The 20,028-nt window shown below is 44.0% G+C and overlaps 1 protein-coding gene across 1 annotated transcript in view; it reads left to right on the top strand.

The window, feature by feature from the left end:
- The window catches only part of GGCX (gamma-glutamyl carboxylase), a 39,443-nt gene that overhangs the window by 17,075 nt on the left and 2,340 nt on the right, over positions 1–20,028 (top strand). Inside the window, exons 9-14 of the mRNA XM_018555819.1 lie at positions 1,350–1,481; positions 3,988–4,139; positions 7,982–8,151; positions 8,482–8,612; positions 9,172–9,319; positions 11,490–11,685. Coding sequence (XP_018411321.1) covers positions 1,350–1,481; positions 3,988–4,139; positions 7,982–8,151; positions 8,482–8,612; positions 9,172–9,319; positions 11,490–11,685 — 929 coding nt within the window. The remainder of the gene's footprint in view (positions 1–1,349; positions 1,482–3,987; positions 4,140–7,981; positions 8,152–8,481; positions 8,613–9,171; positions 9,320–11,489; positions 11,686–20,028) is intronic.

The raw sequence follows: 20,028 nt of genomic DNA, 5'->3' as shown, positions 1-20,028 counted from the left end.
TCAGTCACAGTACCCTTTTTTTGCTTTACTACAGCAGTAGAGATTTAAAGCCCCACTCCAGGCAGGAAAAACTACCCTTGCGGTGTGGGGGGCCCCGTAAATGCTCATTAAGTTTAGGGTTAGTGAAATGAGGTGTAATACTTGATTTTACCAGGTGTGCAGCACTAATCATATAAGCGACAAGTATGTGAAATAAAATTAACTTCGTGATGGCCTAAATCCATGTATGTGTCTAATATTGTAACTGCTAATAACCCAACCGTGATTGGTTGTGAACAAATGAATAAAGGATCAACCTCAATATGTCCAGGCCACTCTATAATTCAGGGCTATCTCGTGCCCAAACAACATGTGTCAAACATATAATCGTATTATATATTTGACACAAGACAACAGAAGGGCAACAGTGCAGTGTCAGATTCCTTGCATCACCTTTCAACATCTCGCGGAGTCGCGAGGCGGCCCAATGAAGTCATCTGGTGGAGTTATCTCGTGGCCCAACGAAGTACTGATGGGGTGGTCATAATAATCTGGCCACTCAGTGTGTATCTTTATAAAAACAAATAATGGATTAAAACAGAGATGTACAAATCCCAGGAGCTCCGTGTGCTCCTTACAAATGACAGCTGCCTCCTAACTGAATTTTTCTCTAGTCTAGTCCTGGAGCTGGAAAAGTATCTGTACTTGTACCGAGTACTGTACTTGGTATCTGAACCTCCCTACTGTCTTGTATTAAAAAGGGAATGTACTGTAGAGACAAAGCAATCATTTCGGCACTTTACAGATCACTGGTTCGGCCTCCATCTTGAGGCTGAACCAGCCTCAAGGTTCAGTTTTGGTCAACAGTCCACAGAAAGGATGTCCTTGAGCTGGAGAAGGTCCAAAGAAGAGCAACCAAACTAATTCAGTGACTAGAGGACCAAAGCTATGAGAAGAGGTTACTAAATTTAAACTTGTTCACGCTGGAAGTGAGGCGATTAAGAGGGGACATGATTTTGTTGTACAAAATGTTCAGTGGTGATGGCAACCCCCTAACAAGGACTAGAGGCCACCACCTAAAACTGGTAGAGAAAAGATTTATCCACAAAGGGCGTAGGGGATTCTTTTCTGTTAGAGCGAATACATTTTGGAAGTCTCTACCACAAGCAGTGGTACCTGCAAAGAATATTGATCCGTTCAAATATCAATTAGATACCTTCCTAAGAGACCATAACATACAGGGGTACTTTTACGCACGCACGCACACATACGTTGAACTTGTTGGACCTGTGTCTTTTTTCAACCTCAAATACTATGTAACAAATGAAAATAATATATTGCATAATTACAGTCTGTATCTCTCTCCTCAGGGCTACAATAACTGGACGAACGGCCTGTATGGTTACTCCTGGGATATGATGGTACATTCCCGCTCTCACCAGCATGTGAAAGTTACCTATAAAGACGGTGTCACAGGAGAGCTTGGATATCTTAATCCTGGGGTGAGTGACTGGCTGCAACCCGTGCTGGAATAAAACCACAATCTTCTGAATTCTTTATCTGATATGACCCATGTCAGGAATGAATAGCAGTCTGTGGGTTTAAATATATTTCTGTAATGTGACGTACCTTGGCTACATAACCGCAATTACAGCCATTTGTTTATCATACGCAGCATTCAAGGGGAATTACGTGCCACCTAAGTAGTCGAGGTGTACCTGTCTGTATTAATACATTTGAACCTGGTATATAAAGAGGACCTCTGTTAGGAACCATCTGAATCCAAATGGTCGTCACACGACTCTATGGTAACTGTAGTAAAACAACAACCTTTACTATGGTAAAAGATACTTCTATGGCATCCATGTCCCTGTAAGGCCTCATTCACACTGGCAGTGACATACATGCTTTTTAGGACATTGTGAAACACACATAAATGCATTTAATGAATGGAAATTGTATAATTCACGGTGTGCATTTAGAGACAATGGAATTCAGTGCGTCCAGGGGCAGACTAGATACTCTGAATACGTCTAAATGAATGGAAATGGTATTCATTCTGTGCGTTTATCTACATTTACATGTGTTCAGTTTAGCTGCGTTTAGATAAAATGGAATTCTGTATGTGCAGGGAACATGTCTAAATGCATTTAGGTGCAAGTGCACCTGAATGCAGGAGAACTTGATCTGGAAAGCATAGTATGGGGTTCATGCACACAGGTGTAATAAAATACTGATACCTACGCAGGATCTTTCTGCCAGGAAGATGGTGGGCAACACACCCAGGACGCATCACAACTCACCTGCAGGATAGTGTTCATTTCTTCATGTGCTAAGATGTGCCGCCAGGCCCTTTCAAGAAGAAGCCAATACAACACAAAGGGGTCTATTTATAAATGTTTTCACCCAGAATTCACACACGTTCCAATTGAATCCACTTAAAGTGTCAATCCTGGGTGAAGGCATTTATAAATGAAGAAATAAAGTCACCGGCACACCAAATAGTAATTTAGCAATAGTCCATTTACCGACACATTGCCATTCAATGAAAGCGCTTTCGGGGCCTCAAGGGGTCCCCTTCATCAGGCTCAGAATGATGCTTTCGGGGCCTCAAGGGGACCCCTTGAGGCCCCCGAAAGCGCTTTCATTGAATGGCAATGTGTCGGTAAATGGACTATTGCTAAATTACTATTTGGTGTGCCGGTGACTTTATTTCTTCATTTGAGTTACACCCGTGGTCACTACAAGCCCCCCCCCAATTGTCCAAGCCAACACAACGTACAGAGATGGTGAGCACAAGTGACAAGCCATCGGAATTGTGCTGGCCGGTCCATGTGTGTACTGTCTCTGGTCTGATTCTCCCCGTGGACACTTCCTACCCTGGATTGTGACTTTCAGCTTGGCTAAGGGCCACACTTCTGTTTATATAAAACCCAACAAACTTCCTGTGGTGGGTCTCTCAGATAGCAGATTCAAGGAAGGTGTTGCATGCCAAGAAGTACATCTGGCTTTTGAAGGTCACGCCTGCGTGTATATTTAGCCATCTTCAGCTTTCCCGCTTAACACTTCTAACTGCAGTTATGGAGAACTCTCCAGTTCATACTCCATAGTGTTTGGAATAAGAATTATCCCTGTTGCTCGGTTAGCTTTTCTTTTCACCAGAAGTTACACTCCGTTTTTGTTTTGCAGGATAGACAGTGAGCCATAGCTGGGGTGACTTATCTATCAGGAACCTAGTCGGCACGGGGGTGCTCGCTCGTCACAGCGGCCATTCAAAGAACACCGAGTATTTTTATCAATCGATAAAAAGCGATCTCTGATTAGGCGAGGGTTAGGCCATGACATCACCGCCCCTCCTCCTATCCGAGAACACCTTGTAATTATTGATGCAAATACTAGGTGTTCTCTGAACGGCCGCTGTGCCGAGCGAGCAACTTGCCTCCCCCACATTGTTTTCACAGCAAAGGGAAAGTTGCTTGGCACAGCGCCATACAAGCCCTGGAAGATCACGACCAGTTCTGTAGTAGCTTTGGCTACGTCAGTGCTATACAGGATCCTTGTGGCCATACCAGGCATAAAACATATATTTACATTAGACCAATCTAACTATACTGTATATAAATATTTATACCTGGAGTTCAGCTTTAAGCTTTTATTGTACCTAAATGGTTAAGGAACTGAATCTGTAATCATCCCCAGAGGTTCCGCTAATAAGCCATACACGGTTCCGGGGGTGTATCTGGATTGTTATGTCCCTTTTATAGTGTGTGCAGAGCTGGATCCCTGGGGTAATTCTATGCTGATGTTTTCTGTCATTCCTCAGTGATAACATTTTGCATAGTTTTATTTCATGTAAAAGCATAACTTTTCTATTTGTGATATCCTGCAGGCTAAAGTAGTCAAACAGTCCCTAAATTTTGCTGCTACAGTCAACAGTTTACTTTTTGTTTGCCGCAGCTTTTGCAGATGAGAGTGTGAAAGTCTTGACCATCTTGTGTCATTTTTCAGGTGTTCACACAGACGCGGCGCTGGAAGGATCACGGGGATATGCTGAAGCAGTACGCCACCTGCCTGCATGGCCTTCTGGGGGCATATAACATCTCTGAGCCCGAGATATACTTTGATGTGTGGGTGTCTATCAATGATCGCTTCCAGCAGAGGTGAGTACCTTGCAGCCTCATATAGAAGTACTGGGTCTGTACTTTCAGCGTGACCATTAATTGTCTATTCATGTGCGAATGCGCTCTGTTTGGGGTGCCTTGATTTTATTGATGGACAACCGAATCTAAAAATAAGTTTTTTTTACACATAGGACTATACACAAAGTCTTATTACACATAGGACTATACACAAAGTCCAATAACACATAGGACTATACATAAAGTCTTATTACACATAGGACTATACATAAAGTCTTATTACACATAGGACTATACATAAAGTCTTAGTACACATAGGACTATACATAAAGTCTTATTACACATAGGACTATACATAAAGCAGGCCTCAAAATTTCCACTCGCCCCCTCGCAATTGGCGAGTGAAAATTGCGGGGGGTGGCGAGTGGAATGTCAGCAATGTTGCCTCGCCGGCGGGACTAGGGATGGGACACTACCGCCGCGGAGATCGCTCGCTCTCTTCTGTTTTCTCTTCTCTTTCTCGCCGGCTGCAGCTACAGAGCGGCCGAGCCCGAGAAGGAGAAGAGAAAACAGAAGCGAGCGAGCGAGTGCCGCGGCGGTAGTGATCAATCCAGAGCCGCAGCTAGCTCTCTGCGCTCACTCTCTTTCGTCCCGGCAGCTTCAGCTCCACTCAGAGAGGCGGCTCTGATTACACCCGTTATTGCTCCCTCTCTCCTTCTGGCCGCTCTGAAGCTGCAGCGGCCGGGTGCAGAGAGAGGGAACGCTGACAGGTGTGATCATAGCCGCCTCTCTGTGCCCGCTTCCTGGAGCGGTCGGGAGAAGAGAGAGGGATCGTTCAGCGGTGTTCCGGGGCAGGGTAGGGGTTAGGTGGGGCAACTGGTGGCGAGTAACTTTTCAGGCCTGGCTAGTAGCTTAGGACTTGAAATGTTGAGCCCTGCATAAAGTCTTATTACACATAGGGCTATACACAAAGTCTTATTTAACATAGGACTATACACAAAGTCTTATTACACATAGGGCTATACACAAAGTTTTATTACACATACATATATATATATATATATATTTTATATCTTTAGGTTTTATTACACATAGGGCTATACTCTGGTTACGAGGGAAATGAAGAGGGACCAAGAGGTCATAAAATGTCATTACTGTCCCAGTTTCTGAGTTACGTTTTGGTGCAGGATGGACGCAGGTGTGAGCAGTAAATACCACCAGGGGGACCGGACTGTCCCATGGACTAATGACCCTCAGGCATTCATCTATTTATCAATGTCACTGCTAACCTGACCCCTTTCGGTGGTATCCATCCATGTTAATACACAAGCCATTTGCAATCTTTTTCCAGGGGGCATATTTTAGTTTAGATCAAAGCGTCATGGATATTTATTTATCAATTTCAGCAGTATGCATATAAATGGGCAGATCTGCCTTCCTCCATATTCCTTCTTTGCTACAGATTTAGAATAAAATGCTTTTGGACTCTTTATTAGACTTTATGTACATGGGAAACAAAAGCAACACAGAGCGGATCCATAGTGTAAAACTTTTATTTGATGAGTACAACACGCAAGTGAAAATGTACTTACACGAAAGCTAATGATCATAAGCGTAAAAGGAAACGATAAAATATAAAATCTCCAGCAGGGGAAGTCTGAGGGGATCTCCAAATCAGCGTCCTCTGCTCCCGTATGTTTTTTTAAAAGGTCTACGCTTTTCAGGGGCACGCCCCCTTCATCAGAACCTCGTTGTTGTCTGGTGGGAGCTGCCTCTATGGTGTACCAATGAACTTTACAGCCGGATTTCTCTGCAAACCGGGGGGCGCCGGTATTGCTTTTTTCACTTTATGTACATGAATCTTCACATTTTTATTTGTGTCTGTGTTCAGCAAAGGGCCGAGCATTGGGTACGAGCACACGGCTCAGCTCAGGGTCTGAGTCCTGTGCTAAGACTCTGTACTTAGTCCTGTGGTAGGATCCTCTGCTGATACTGCGCTTGGGCCCTGTACTCGGACCCCTGTGGTCAGACCCCTGTGCTCGGACCCCTGTGCTCAGCCCATTATGGTTTCCTGTTATGAAGTGGATTATAATATGTAGTGTTCCGACTTTGTCTATTACAGTTAATAGATTTTTGACCGAGTCCTTTCATCTCATGAAAGCATTTTAAATATTTTGGCCCTGAATGATTGGTGTGTTTATTCTAGGAGGCCGGACTGTTTGTTTTCTGCACTACTACATCTGGCCGCATGACGAGTAGTATAACAACTGATGTTCATTATAAGCGGATGAGATCTCACGATATATACAATAACAATGACTCTGCAAATGTGACATTCACCCCTTTGTGTCTGCAATATGTAGATTACCATTCCCGTGCATGATACTCCGTGAAGAGGGAGCATTCATCTAACTTTCATTTTGGAATGAGCAGCACACACTCCTTCGTACTGCTCATTACTTGCTTATGATGTCACTAACAGTTGCCTGGGCAGGCTAGCCATTGGAAGCCCATCATGGCGGTTCCCAATTAGGAGATTACAATGTTGGCTATGATGTGCTGATCACATGGCTTTGTTTGTAAGTAGCTGTCACTGAGAAGGACAATTTCTGGAGTATTGCATTCTGGATCTGAGCTTGGACCCTGTGCTCCATGCAGGCCCGGATTCCCCACAAGGCCAACCTGGCATCGGGGAGCAGAGGGGCGGCAGCGGTGTCCTTCTGCGGAAGTTGCCCTCTCTACATTCAGTCCTGCTTTGTACAAGCGGGACTGAATGTAGAGTGAGGCAGACTACATGGATTAAAAAAAAATAATTAATAAATAAAAATTAAAAAAAATAAGAATAATTAAATAAAAAAATAAGTGATAAAGTAAAAAAAAATTAAGAAACAGTAAAAAAAAAAATTGACACTAACCCCACCGCCCTGCCATCTGGTTGCCATTCTCCATTGATGGGAAAGGGGGGGGGCGCATCACAGGACCTGGCCTTGGGGCGGCAGGGAGAGTAAATCCGGCCCTGGCTCCATGCTCCCTCTCATCCCATCTGGTCAGAGGGAATCTCCCTCTGACCAACAGTTCCGGTATCTGGGTACGTATCTGAGCATTTGGATGCGCACTCACCCAAATTCTCAGTATCGGCACTGATACCAGTATCGGTATCTGTGCATCCCTACTGAAATCTCTAAAAGATCCACAGAAGGAATTGGTTGATCTATGTTGTCGTTTGTATACCAATATTCAAAGTTCTTGGACTGTTCGTTTGGCTCTTTGATCAGATTATTCACTTGAATCTTCAGATCTGAGCCCCTTGTTTGAGGGACGTCCTGTTTTTGTTGGGTGTATCAAAGCCAATGTGCTTTTATTATGATCTGACCGATCTGATACTTAAATCCAGCATCTCTACTTGTTCTACAAATCAAAATCCGACATGGCTTCTAACCTTCCCCTACGCTACTAAACAATCTTTATTTCTGCCTATCATTGCCCTTCGAGCATTCCCCTCACTTGTCTGGTAAAATATTATCGGCTGGACAGGAAGTGAGGGGAACTCTAATGGAACCCCCCCGGGTAGCAGTAAAAAAAACTGATGAGGGTTCCAACCCTTAACCACTTTGTTTAAAGCTAAAAATCATAAATATAATCCATGCATAGAGTCTGTGGTCATTGTATGAATAATGCTGGAGCTATATTTGGTCTCGGGTTATTATTTGTATTTCATCCCATGTAGTGGCCCGTTAGGAGTCATGGACTGTACTGGTGTTACTTTCATCACATGCGTGTTTTTTCTGCAGTGTTTCTCAATGACTTCCTCTGTTCTGCATTGCCTTACATGTACTGATGATGCCCATCTGCTGCTCTACCAGGCTCTACGATCCCACGGTGGACATAGTGAAGGCCGACTGGTCACCATTCCGTAAAACACCCTGGGTACAACCATTACTAATTGACCTGTCACCATGGAGATCCAAATTCCAGGAGATCGAGAGCTCTCTGGACAATCAGACGGATGTGGTCTTCATAGCAGACTTCCCTGGTAAGGACGACGGTTCTTAGTCTGTTTATTGTTGCATTGACTTTTATACCTTTTCTCTTCCTCTGTTTACTGTATTGTATTGTGATTGTAACGTCTTCCTTATATTGTAAAGCGCTGCGCAAATTGTTGGCGCTATGTAAATACTACGTAATAATAATACTGCCCATTCCACATAAGTTGGCCATATACTGTTAGAATTTCGGGCCAATTCACAGAAACCAGGAGAAGTTCTAGCACTGTGTGTGTGGCCCTACCAGCTGGACAGAAGTGGATTACTCCATTTAATTATCTCTACCTTGACCTGATTTTCTTCTCCTGTGTCCTTCTCAGGTCTTTACTTGGAGAATTTCCTGCATGAAGACCTAAGCAACACCAGCATACAAGTACTGCAGGGGGAGGTCAATGTGGAGCTTGTGAAGGAGGCAAAGAATTTCACCCTGAAGGAAGGAGACCAAATGCAGGTAATACAGGGGCTCATGGAGCACAGAGTTCATCCCCTTCACTGGAAAGCTGGACACATACCAGTAGAAGTTTGCTAAAAAAACAAAATTGAAATGTTTCAAAATCTTCGTTCCATTTATTATTTTTTATTAGGGTCCATTGACATTCACTTTCAACCATAGTCATGAAAAAAACAAAGGAGCAAAATGGAAACTTTTTTTCCTTGAACAAACACTCTTTGGTATATGCACACACTCACACACTCCAACGCTCTATGCCAGGGGTGGGCAACTCTGTCCCTCCTGCTGTACTTTACCTATAAATTCCATTATGCCTCTGCCTCTGGGAGTCGTGACTGTCACAGTGTTACAATGCCTCATGGGACTTGTAGTCAAACAACAGCTGGAGGGCCAAAGTTGCCCACCCCTGCTCTGTGCATGCACACTCCCATGCACTATGCTCACACTCGTATGCTCTATAAAATTAGAAATAGTTGAGGGATGGCATTTTCATTTTGCCTATGGGCATTAATGTTCATTTTTACACCCTGATGTTAAGCAATCTATTTCTGTGTTTCAGCTGCCAGGTGGGGAGTACCACAAAGTGTTCACAGTGTCCCCGGGCCCCTCATGTTACATGTATCTGTATGTGAACACTACAGCTGTGACCCTGGAAAAGAACCTCACCCGCCTGCAGGAGCTAAAAGAGAGAGTGGAGAATGGCAGCGGTAAGTTGTTATGGGGAATAAATGTCTTTGCAGTGAACCAGTCAGAAGAAAGCAAATCCCATTCATTGAATACAATTCAATTGGACGCTTGGACCCCCCCCCCTTCCATCTCAGAACATTATCCAAGATAGGGGTCTGGTATGAATTTTAAGGGGGGACCCAATGCAAAAACACAAAACCCTTTAAATCAAGGTCCCTTCTTCACAGTGGGAGCCCCCTTTACATCACAACCCCCCACTTTCACATCAGAGTCTCTCTCTTTCACATCAAAGGCATAACACTGTGTGAAAAATTTGAGGCACCCCTGAGGAAGCCAGGAGGAACCCCAGGGTGCCACGTCAAACTGGTTGGGAAAGGCTGATATAAGCACCCAAGCGGTGTGGGAGGCGGCATTACTTTAAGCCCTCATTCACACTGGAATCGGCCGGCACGTCCAGCTCCATGCTCCGTGCACGGCCATACCGAGCAGCTCCCGGGAAGGACAGGTGCTGTTTGTAATTAGTACGCAGCCCCCGTCCTTCTCTATGGGACTACACGGCCGTGAGCCCCCCTACGCTCACCCGCGCTGCACGCCCGTGCTGGTGTCCGTACTCGTATGCTGACAGGATGGATCCTGTCTGCGTCTGAGCCAGGAAACACGCACCCCTACAGACCTGCACTTGAGGTGAGCGTAGGGGGGCGTACGGCCGCGTAGTCCCATTGAGAAGGACGGGGGCTGCGTACTAATCACACGCAGCACATGTCCTTCCCGGGAGCTGCTCGATATGGCCGTGCATACATGACGGAGCTGTACGTGCAGGATGTGATGCGTGAATGAGGCCTTAACCTGTCTGAATAACAAATAGCACATTAAACTTTAGCTGGCCATTCACTGTTAGAACTTAGGTTGGTTCCCAGGAATCGCTTGAAATTCTGGCAGTGGCTGGACCTGCCGGCTCGACAAAAGTTCATTATGCAATCGGCTTTTGCCAAAGAAGCCAGGCTGGAAATTGCTGGCCGAACAATGAATGCAGCCAGTCACCTCTGATAACTGGGGTACCTAACTCTACACAATCCCAGCTATGGGACATATATAGCATAGAGCGCAGGGCTCACCTAGAGTCATCCCCATCCTCCTTAAAGGTACAGTAACAACCAAAAACCCAGACATCACCTTTACAAGGCAGCTGAAGACTTCCAGTGTCTGTATGCGTCTAATCCTAAAAGCAAATATGGCAGCTGCTCTGATCTGATTGAAACTAGCAAAAGGTGAACATGGGCAGGACAGTATACAAAACAGAAAATATACCCAGCACACTTTTAAACAGAACAGTGACCGCACACCTCTCTTCCCCTTCACTCCGGCTGTGGCATGTCCTTTGGCATCTAAACATCTGATGGACCTGTATTGGACATGATGAAGTGAATAGGCTGTGGGGACTGGTCTGGCAGCCAGATGGGACCATGGATATGGTGATCATATCTTAATTTTCACCCCTCAAGACCCAAACAAGCAGTTAACCCTTGAGGTGTGAGTGTTATCCCACTGCAAGGGTTAATTTTAAAAAATCCTGGAGTTCTTAAAAGCTAGCTGGAAAGAAATAAACTGCTTTAACTACATACAGATGCTCCTCGGGTTGCGATCGATCGAGTTCCATTCTTTCACATTCACGATGGAGTTTACTCCCAGTTATTCGGCACCCATGGGATTAGTAGGTGCCAGATAACTGTAGTTTCTGGTTGTTTGAGAGTTAATAGTAACTCTCAAGCAACCATCCCCGAGGTGCTCCGCTTCTCCATTCACCTGCCGGCTTCCGCAACCGGCAAGTGAATGTAAACAGGCGGGAGCAATAGCAAGACTGCTATTGGCTATTTCAAATTTCAATAGCCATTAGCAAGCTGGCTATTGCACCCGCCCATTGAGCAGAGGAGCCCACTCCTCTTAGTGGGCGGGGTTTCAATAGCCAGTCTGCTATTGCAATTTGAAATAGCCAATAGCAGTCTGGCTATTGTTCCCCATTGTGTACTGTCTGCTGCCGACCGCGGCATTACAGTACACTGCTCGGTTTACGATACGATTGGGTTACGATTGGAACCTTTGTATTGCTTTGTATTTTGCGCTGTCCATTTACACATAACACATGGCTGACCGCTTGTGCTCTGAGTGTTTTTTTTTTCCTTTGCCATCTAGAGAGCGCACCCCTGCCGCCAGAACTGCAGCCGCTTGTATCAGGGACGGTAGATGACATCAATATGACGGACCCTCTGGTGATCACCTACCTGCGTAGACAGAGGAGAATCGAGGAAGCAGAACGTAGACGCAATGCAACCGTCGTAGAGAGATTTGAGAGGTTTTTCAATAAGAAGTATTATATTCTTCGTCGCAGGTAAGTGCCTGGAACTTGGTGTTCAATTTCAATATTAAACCTGCAGAGTAAGTTTCATCATGGAGTAAAATAATCATGTTTTAACCACTTCAGGATTAAGAGCGTTAGAGGTACGTCCTAAAAAAACTTCAGCAGTGTTTTTAGGATGGATATCTAAAGTCGAATTCCTCTTCCCCTGCCGCTGTTCTGGGGAAAACTCAATTTTATTGAGATCTCCAATGACGTCACGTCCAGTTGACTTGCCAGTAAGCATTTTGGGAGGTTTGGCTCTGGTGCACGTGCGCCACCCGTAGGATTTTCCTGAGTCTTATCAAGTTCGACAATGCTCTTCATTGCACCTGCACGGCTTCAGAAGCCTTATCGAGTTCTCTAATTGTGCTTTCCGCACTTGCGCAGGAGGATGCTAGCCTGACTGTGGTGGCCATATTGTGTGGGGCAACTCGGATTACTAACATGCTGGATTGCTGTCATTTTAGTTGGTTATAATACTGAAGAGCATTGTCGAACTTATGGCAAGTAGGAAAATGCTGTGGGCGGCGCACACGCGCACTGAAGCCACATCTCCCAAAATGCTTACTGGCAAGTCAACCGGACGTGACGTCATTGGAGATCTCAGGAAATTGGAGTTTTCGACAGAACGCTGCCACTCCCCCAGCTGCTATTAGCTGCAATAACAAGCTGTCAAAATGACAGTCCCTAATTGTTTTTGTATTACACAGCAGGAGCAGTTGTCAAAATGCAGCAGCCCCTATGTAAAATGACACTTGCAGTCTGCAAGTGTCATTGAATAAATACAATGTATCAATTTATTGTGACATATTTCTATTTCATGTATATGGAGATCAAAGTGATCAACTTAAAGGGGTTCTAAAGCCTCCGTTTTTTTTTTTTTGCCTATATCTACCGCCATCAAGCAGTAGATATAGGCAAACAGTTTTTTTTTTAAAAACGGTTTAACAGCGGTTTAAACTTACCTTGTTTTCGCTGCGCGCTCCCGTCCAAGAATCCGAAGCCGCAAAGGATCTTTGGGCGGGCGCATGCGCAGTTCGGACTCTAGGCCGGGAGATGAGCAAAGACGCAAGGGTAAGTCTATGGACGCGTGCACCCGCATGCAGACACCACTGGATCGGAAGTGCCTGCAAGCAGAGAGGTGTCAGCGCTGGATCGGAGAGCCGCCGCACCGCTGGAGGGACAGATGAAAACGACAGGAAAGAAGAAGATCGGATTAAGAGACATTATTTAAGGTAAGTGCTGACATTAACATTGGGGGGAGGGAAACATTTTTTATCCTTTTAATGTCACTTTAAGAATGAAACAATAAATACATCAACATCACTTAAAAAAACCTTACTTTTTTTTTCCTTTTAACTAATTCTTTTTAAGTGGGAGAACTTGCACAATTGGTGGCTGACTACTTTTTTGCCCAACTGTATATTCCCAGTTTAACCCCTTGTTAATCCTAATCAGCTCTTATTAACTCCTTTCTCCTCCTCTTCCCTTAGATATTATTTTTCTTGTGTTATCATTGTTTCTATTTTTTTTTTTTTACTATTAATATATTTTTATATTTTCATTCATTGTATTTGTTATGGTTTTGAGTGTTGCATAACAATGCATGAAATTGAAAAAAAAAAAAAAAACCCTTTTTCATTCACAAATAACTTTGCTGTACTTTGTACCAGAAACATCATTTTGGCGTCATTATAAAATGGGAACAATTCTAGAATAAAGTTTGTTTTACCTCTTCTTTTTTTGTTTATAGATTATATAGAAAATAGAATAATTTGTGCAAATTCATATTGGCAATAGAGAGCCTAGTTTTTCCCACATAAATAATGTATATATTACTGTGTTATCCTAAGTAATGATAAGTCATCGCTGAATAAACCGGCCCATAGTGAAAGGGGTGTACAGGTACGAGAGCTGAAGCGGTTAAGGAGCAATCTTGCTTGGAATGTGTTGGCACTTTTTCTATACAGGGTGAGTGGATTACAGGAGTGGATAAACAGCCGCAGAAGCTTTGGCAGATAAAACGGTTCTTGTGTACTGTATACTTTTCAATCATGTAGTTAACTCTTTGCCTGGAATGCTGCATTATTGAAAGCTGTATTATTCTTTGCAAGGATCACTAGTATAGAAATGTATCACCTGAAAGAAATACTTCTATTGACTTTAGCAACCAGACTTTGGTTTATAACCTGCAAAAGGAAAGCTGATACTCCTCTCCTAAAATGGAACTGAACTATGGAAGCTGTGTCCAGAAAAGGCAGCCAGAGGGCCAATGACCAGTATTGTCTGTGGTCTCCCTGCAGCTGATCTTTTCCCCAATGCTTACCATGCCTTGTTCTGCACTATCTTTGCTTACTCATCTCAGAGCTCCAGCAAGGAGAAATATATAGATCTTTAGTTATCACTAGGGGGATCCCCAGCAGGAAGGAAGTAGGAGGTTCTGATTCCTCTATATAGATCTTTAGTTATCACTAGAGGGATCTCCAGCAGGAGGAAGGAGGTCCTGATTCCTCTATATAGATCTTTAGTTATCACTAGAGGGATCTCCAGCAGGAGGAAGGAGGTCCTGATTCCTCTATATAGATCTTTAGTTATCACTAGAGGGATCTCCAGCAGGAGGAAGGAGGTCCTGATTCCTCTATATAGATCTTTAGTTATCACTAGAGGGATCTCCAGCAGGAGGAAGGAGGTCCTGATTCCTCTATATAGATCTTTAGTTATCACTAGAGGGATCTCCAGCAGGAGGAAGGAGGTCCTGATTCCTCTATATAGATCTTTAGTTATCACTAGAGGGATCTCCAGCAGGAGGAAGGAGGTCCTGATTCCTCTATATAGATCTTTAGTTATCACTAGAGGGATCTCCAGCAGGAGGAAGGAGGTCCTGATTCCTCTATATAGATCTTTAGTTATCACTAGAGGGATCTCCAGCAGGAGGAAGGAGGTCCTGATTCCTCTATATAGATCTTTAGTTATCACTAGAGGGATCTCCAGCAGGAGGAAGGAGGTCCTGATTCCTCTATATAGATCTTTAGTTATCACTAGAGGGATCTCCAGCAGGAGGAAGGAGGTCCTGATTCCTCTATATAGATCTTTAGTTATCACTAGAGGGATCTCCAGCAGGAGGAAGGAGGTCCTGATTCCTCTATATAGATCTTTAGTTATCACTAGAGGGATCTCCAGCAGGAGGAAGGAGGTCCTGATTCCTCTATATAGATCTTTAGTTATCACTAGAGGGATCTCCAGCAGGAGGAAGGAGGTCCTGATTCCTCTATATAGATCTTTAGTTATCACTAGAGGGATCTCCAGCAGGAGGAAGGAGGTCCTGATTCCTCTATATAGATCTTTAGTTATCACTAGAGGGATCTCCAGCAGGAGGAAGGAGGTCCTGATTCCTCTATATAGATCTTTAGTTATCACTAGAGGGATCTCCAGCAGGAGGAAGGAGGTCCTGATTCCTCTATATAGATCTTTAGTTATCACTAGAGGGATCTCCAGCAGGAGGAAGGAGGTCCTGATTCCTCTATATAGATCTTTAGTTATCACTAGAGGGATCTCCAGCAGGAGGAAGGAGGTCCTGATTCCTCTATATAGATCTTTAGTTATCACTAGAGGGATCTCCAGCAGGAGGAAGGAGGTCCTGATTCCTCTATATAGATCTTTAGTTATCACTAGAGGGATCTCCAGCAGGAGGAAGGAGGTCCTGATTCCTCTATATAGATCTTTAGTTATCACTAGAGGGATCTCCAGCAGGAGGAAGGAGGTCCTGATTCCTCTATATAGATCTTTAGTTATCACTAGAGGGATCTCCAGCAGGAGGAAGGAGGTCCTGATTCCTCTATATAGATCTTTAGTTATCACTAGAGGGATCTCCAGCAGGAGGAAGGAGGTCCTGATTCCTCTATATAGATCTTTAGTTATCACTAGAGGGATCTCCAGCAGGAGGAAGGAGGTCCTGATTCCTCTATATAGATCTTTAGTTATCACTAGAGGGATCTCCAGCAGGAGGAAGGAGGTCCTGATTCCTCTATATAGATCTTTAGTTATCACTAGAGGGATCTCCAGCAGGAGGAAGGAGGTCCTGATTCCTCTATATAGATCTTTAGTTATCACTAGAGGGATCTCCAGCAGGAGGAAGGAGGTCCTGATTCCTCTATATAGATCTTTAGTTATCACTAGAGGGATCTCCAGCAGGAGGAAGGAGGTCCTGATTCCTCTATATAGATCTTTAGTTATCACTAGAGGGATCTCCAGCAGGAGGAAGGAGGTCCTGATTCCTCTATATAGATCTTTAGTTATCACTAGAGGGATCTCCAGCAGGAGGAAGGAGGTCCTGATTCCTCTATATAGATCTTTAGTTATCACTAGAGGGATCTCCAGCAGGAGGAAGGAGGTCCTGATTCCTCTATATAGATCTTTAGTTATCACTAGAGGGATCTCCAGCAGGAGGAAGGAGGTCCTGATTCCTCTATATAGATCTTTAGTTATCACTAGAGGGATCTCCAGCAGGAGGAAGGAGGTCCTGATTCCTCTATATAGATCTTTAGTTATCACTAGAGGGATCTCCAGCAGGAGGAAGGAGGTCCTGATTCCTCTATATAGATCTTTAGTTATCACTAGAGGGATCTCCAGCAGGAGGAAGGAGGTCCTGATTCCTCTATATAGATCTTTAGTTATCACTAGAGGGATCTCCAGCAGGAGGAAGGAGGTCCTGATTCCTCTATATAGATCTTTAGTTATCACTAGAGGGATCTCCAGCAGGAGGAAGGAGGTCCTGATTCCTCTATATAGATCTTTAGTTATCACTAGAGGGATCTCCAGCAGGAGGAAGGAGGTCCTGATTCCTCTATATAGATCTTTAGTTATCACTAGAGGGATCTCCAGCAGGAGGAAGGAGGTCCTGATTCCTCTATATAGATCTTTAGTTATCACTAGAGGGATCTCCAGCAGGAGGAAGGAGGTCCTGATTCCTCTATATAGATCTTTAGTTATCACTAGAGGGATCTCCAGCAGGAGGAAGGAGGTCCTGATTCCTCTATATAGATCTTTAGTTATCACTAGAGGGATCTCCAGCAGGAGGAAGGAGGTCCTGATTCCTCTATATAGATCTTTAGTTATCACTAGAGGGATCTCCAGCAGGAGGAAGGAGGTCCTGATTCCTCTATATAGATCTTTAGTTATCACTAGAGGGATCTCCAGCAGGAGGAAGGAGGTCCTGATTCCTCTATATAGATCTTTAGTTATCACTAGAGGGATCTCCAGCAGGAGGAAGGAGGTCCTGATTCCTCTATATAGATCTTTAGTTATCACTAGAGGGATCTCCAGCGGGAGAACGTATTACTTTACCTAAAGAGTAGTTGATGCTGGGAACAGACTTCTAGCAGAGGTAGTGAGTAAGCCAACAGTAAGTGAATGTTAAATATGCTTGGGACAAACCTAGATCTATACGTATGTATAAGGTTATCGAAACAATGCCATGGCGAATGCGTGCCATAATCAAAGCTAAAGGCGGTCCAATGAAATAGAAGAGCGTGAGACTTTCTTTTTATTGCCAGGCAGTGAAAATCTTTTAGACAAACTCGTGTGTCAACTGCAGTTAAGCTCTTATGGGATACGTGTTTGTAATATGTAAATCCTTTCGGTCTCTCTACATATTCCGCCTATCCCCACCCCTCATATTGGGCAAGTTTTTTCTATAACATTGCAGACTCAAATCTCCTAGATGTTCAGTGAGAAATGCATCAGTATATTGGATGGATTAATAATTCCTGATATGTTGAGCCGCTCTCTTCTTAAGTGGTCTTGTAGTTGATGGCACGTGTTGTGCATTGCATTTATAGTATGTTGATAAGTATACTACATTGTTAGTCTTGCGATTGGCATAGAGATTCACTTTTATTGGTAAAAGGAGATCTAAATTCTTCACCAGTTTCCATGGACACGCGACAGTTACATTGGTTGCCTCCACATTTAAAGGGACCTTTTATAGTCTAGCCATGTCTGACCTATCTGATCCTGTACAGGTTTGTGAAAACCTGGAAGACAACATAGTGCCCAAGTGGGCATTGTTCTACTCGCAAATCTTCACCCATTTAGTAGCACCTCATGTGATATAGAATCTTCGTACAATATTGGATCATTTCTCTTCAGCAACGACGGCAGGTTGTTGAGAAAGTGGGGAGAGAACAACTCTCGTAATGTGGACTTTCTTTTAAAGGTTTCCTTAACCGAGACAAAGACATTTCTTTCACTGCACTTGGACTCTATGCACCATCCAATTGGTATAACCTCTTGCTCCGAATCCATTCTCTTCCCGCTCTTATTTATTAACAGATCTTTGTCACAAGGATCCATTTGCCATTCTACATCAAGGTGGCCAGCTTTAGCAGCATGGCTGTTGAAGCCGAGCCCATGGAGACCAGAGCCTATCCGATTCCACTATACTTGCATCCCTCAGCTTAGAAAATTGACTTCTTACAGGGAAGAGTACTTCACATGGTGTGAGGCAAGGAAATTCCATCCCAGGATATACATCTTGGGAACGTACCCTGACCTTTCTCTAATCCAGTCTGGATCACCATTTGGGATTGAGTACTTTCAAAGGCCTGATCTCAGCTCTAGCAAGGCCACTTGCCTCTCATTCCTTGGGTAAAGCCCTTGTTCAGGGATACGTCCGTGAAGGTTCTCGTTCATTTAGATCATAGTATATCTGTAAAAAATAAATCAAGGCAACTGGACTTGCTGTATTTTTCCTGAAGACGTTTCACTGGTCATCCGACTAGCTTTCTCAATTCTGAATTGAGAAAGCTGGTCGGATGACCAGCAAAATGTCTTCAAGAAAAATATAGCAAGTCCCAGTTGCCTTGATTTATTTTTTACAAATATACTTGTTCAGGGAGTAGCCCGTCTAGCTATAACGGTATGTGTTCACCCGTGTCAGTGGAATTTCAACCTGGTTCTGTTGTCTCTTCAACAATCTTACTTTTTACATATCAAAAATCTTACTCTGCCAGCTCTCACCCACAAGTTGGCCTTCTTCATTGCCATGACCTCTATGAGGAGAGTTTCTGAGTTAGCGGTTCTTGTAGAGAACCTTCCTTTTCCTACAATGAGGTCTAGCTCAGGTGGTTTCTTCCTTCACCTTAGGCAGGGCATTGTAATTCTTTCCACTGCCCTGCTCATCCCAAGGAGATTTCCCTCCATAGTCTGGAAGTGGTACAAGCTGTTGGAGTTTACCTCTCGGCTACATATTTTGGACTAACTCTCTTCTCATTTCTTTGAGTCCCCTTATGGGACAACCTGGCTCTCATCCCACCATCTCTAGGTGGCTGGTGTAGCTCTTCATTCATATCTACAGACTTAGGGATGTTCCACCTTTTTTCCTAGCAAGATGCACTCCACTGGACCAGTAAGTGGGCCTTATAGAATCGGTCATTGCAAGGCTCCCACATGGTCTTCTGTTCTCTTTATTACCGGGTGGATGTGAGGAAAGAAATGCCACAGAGCGCTCATTCTCGTGACTAACCTACATGTCTCTATAGTGTTAAAAATAGTCAATCTGTGAATGCAATATAAAAAAAATACTTTAAACACTAAAATAATAACCCGATCTACACCTCTAATACACCAGACGCCGCCAATAAGGAAGGCCTAAGAAATGCTAACTTCCTATTTTCCTGATAACATAACAGATTTGTGTCACCAAGCCTTTCTATATTTTGAAGAGGAGGGGGGGCTTCCTCCGACTGAAGACTAAACTAAGTCCTATTCCCAGGCCGGGAGGAATGCCATATTTACATTCAGTGATGTAGCTGGACAGAGTTTCAGTGTAGACCGAGCTGGTAACTGTCCAACTGTGCTCGGGGTCTGCGTGTACTGCTTAAATGATGAGCATGCTTTAAACCAGGTGCATTTATTCTTCTTGACCCAAACTAACCCACCGTCCATGGGAGCATACCTACCTCCATCCGACTGTTTACATCCAGCATGACAAGTCTTCACTGTCTAAAGCTGCCCATACACCTTCCAATTATCTGCAGATTTTCTGTGGTCAGATGGAAAAAGTGCAACAGATTGGCCCAGTGGGAGATTCCTCCATCCACACAGTTAAGCGTAGATGGAGGAATATGTTGCTCTTTTTCCATCTGACCATAGAAACTCTGCAGATAAGGTGTATGGCCAGCTTTAGAGGACAATTAATTGAGATAAGAAAAGCAGGAGGTGTTCTGTAGTCCAGCAGAGGAGAACTGGCCCGGGCTGACAACACTGCTTGGGATTTCAGTAATTGCAGCAAATGGAAAGGCAAATCCTGGGGAATGTGCACATCTATTGCATATT

Source organism: Nanorana parkeri, unplaced genomic scaffold, assembly GCF_000935625.1.
Source record: "Nanorana parkeri isolate BGI_ZX_2015 unplaced genomic scaffold, ASM93562v1 scaffold214, whole genome shotgun sequence".
NCBI lineage: Eukaryota > Metazoa > Chordata > Amphibia > Anura > Dicroglossidae > Nanorana > Nanorana parkeri.
The sequence above is the reverse complement of the archived record's forward strand: the minus strand, read 5'-3'. Positions and strand labels throughout refer to the sequence as shown.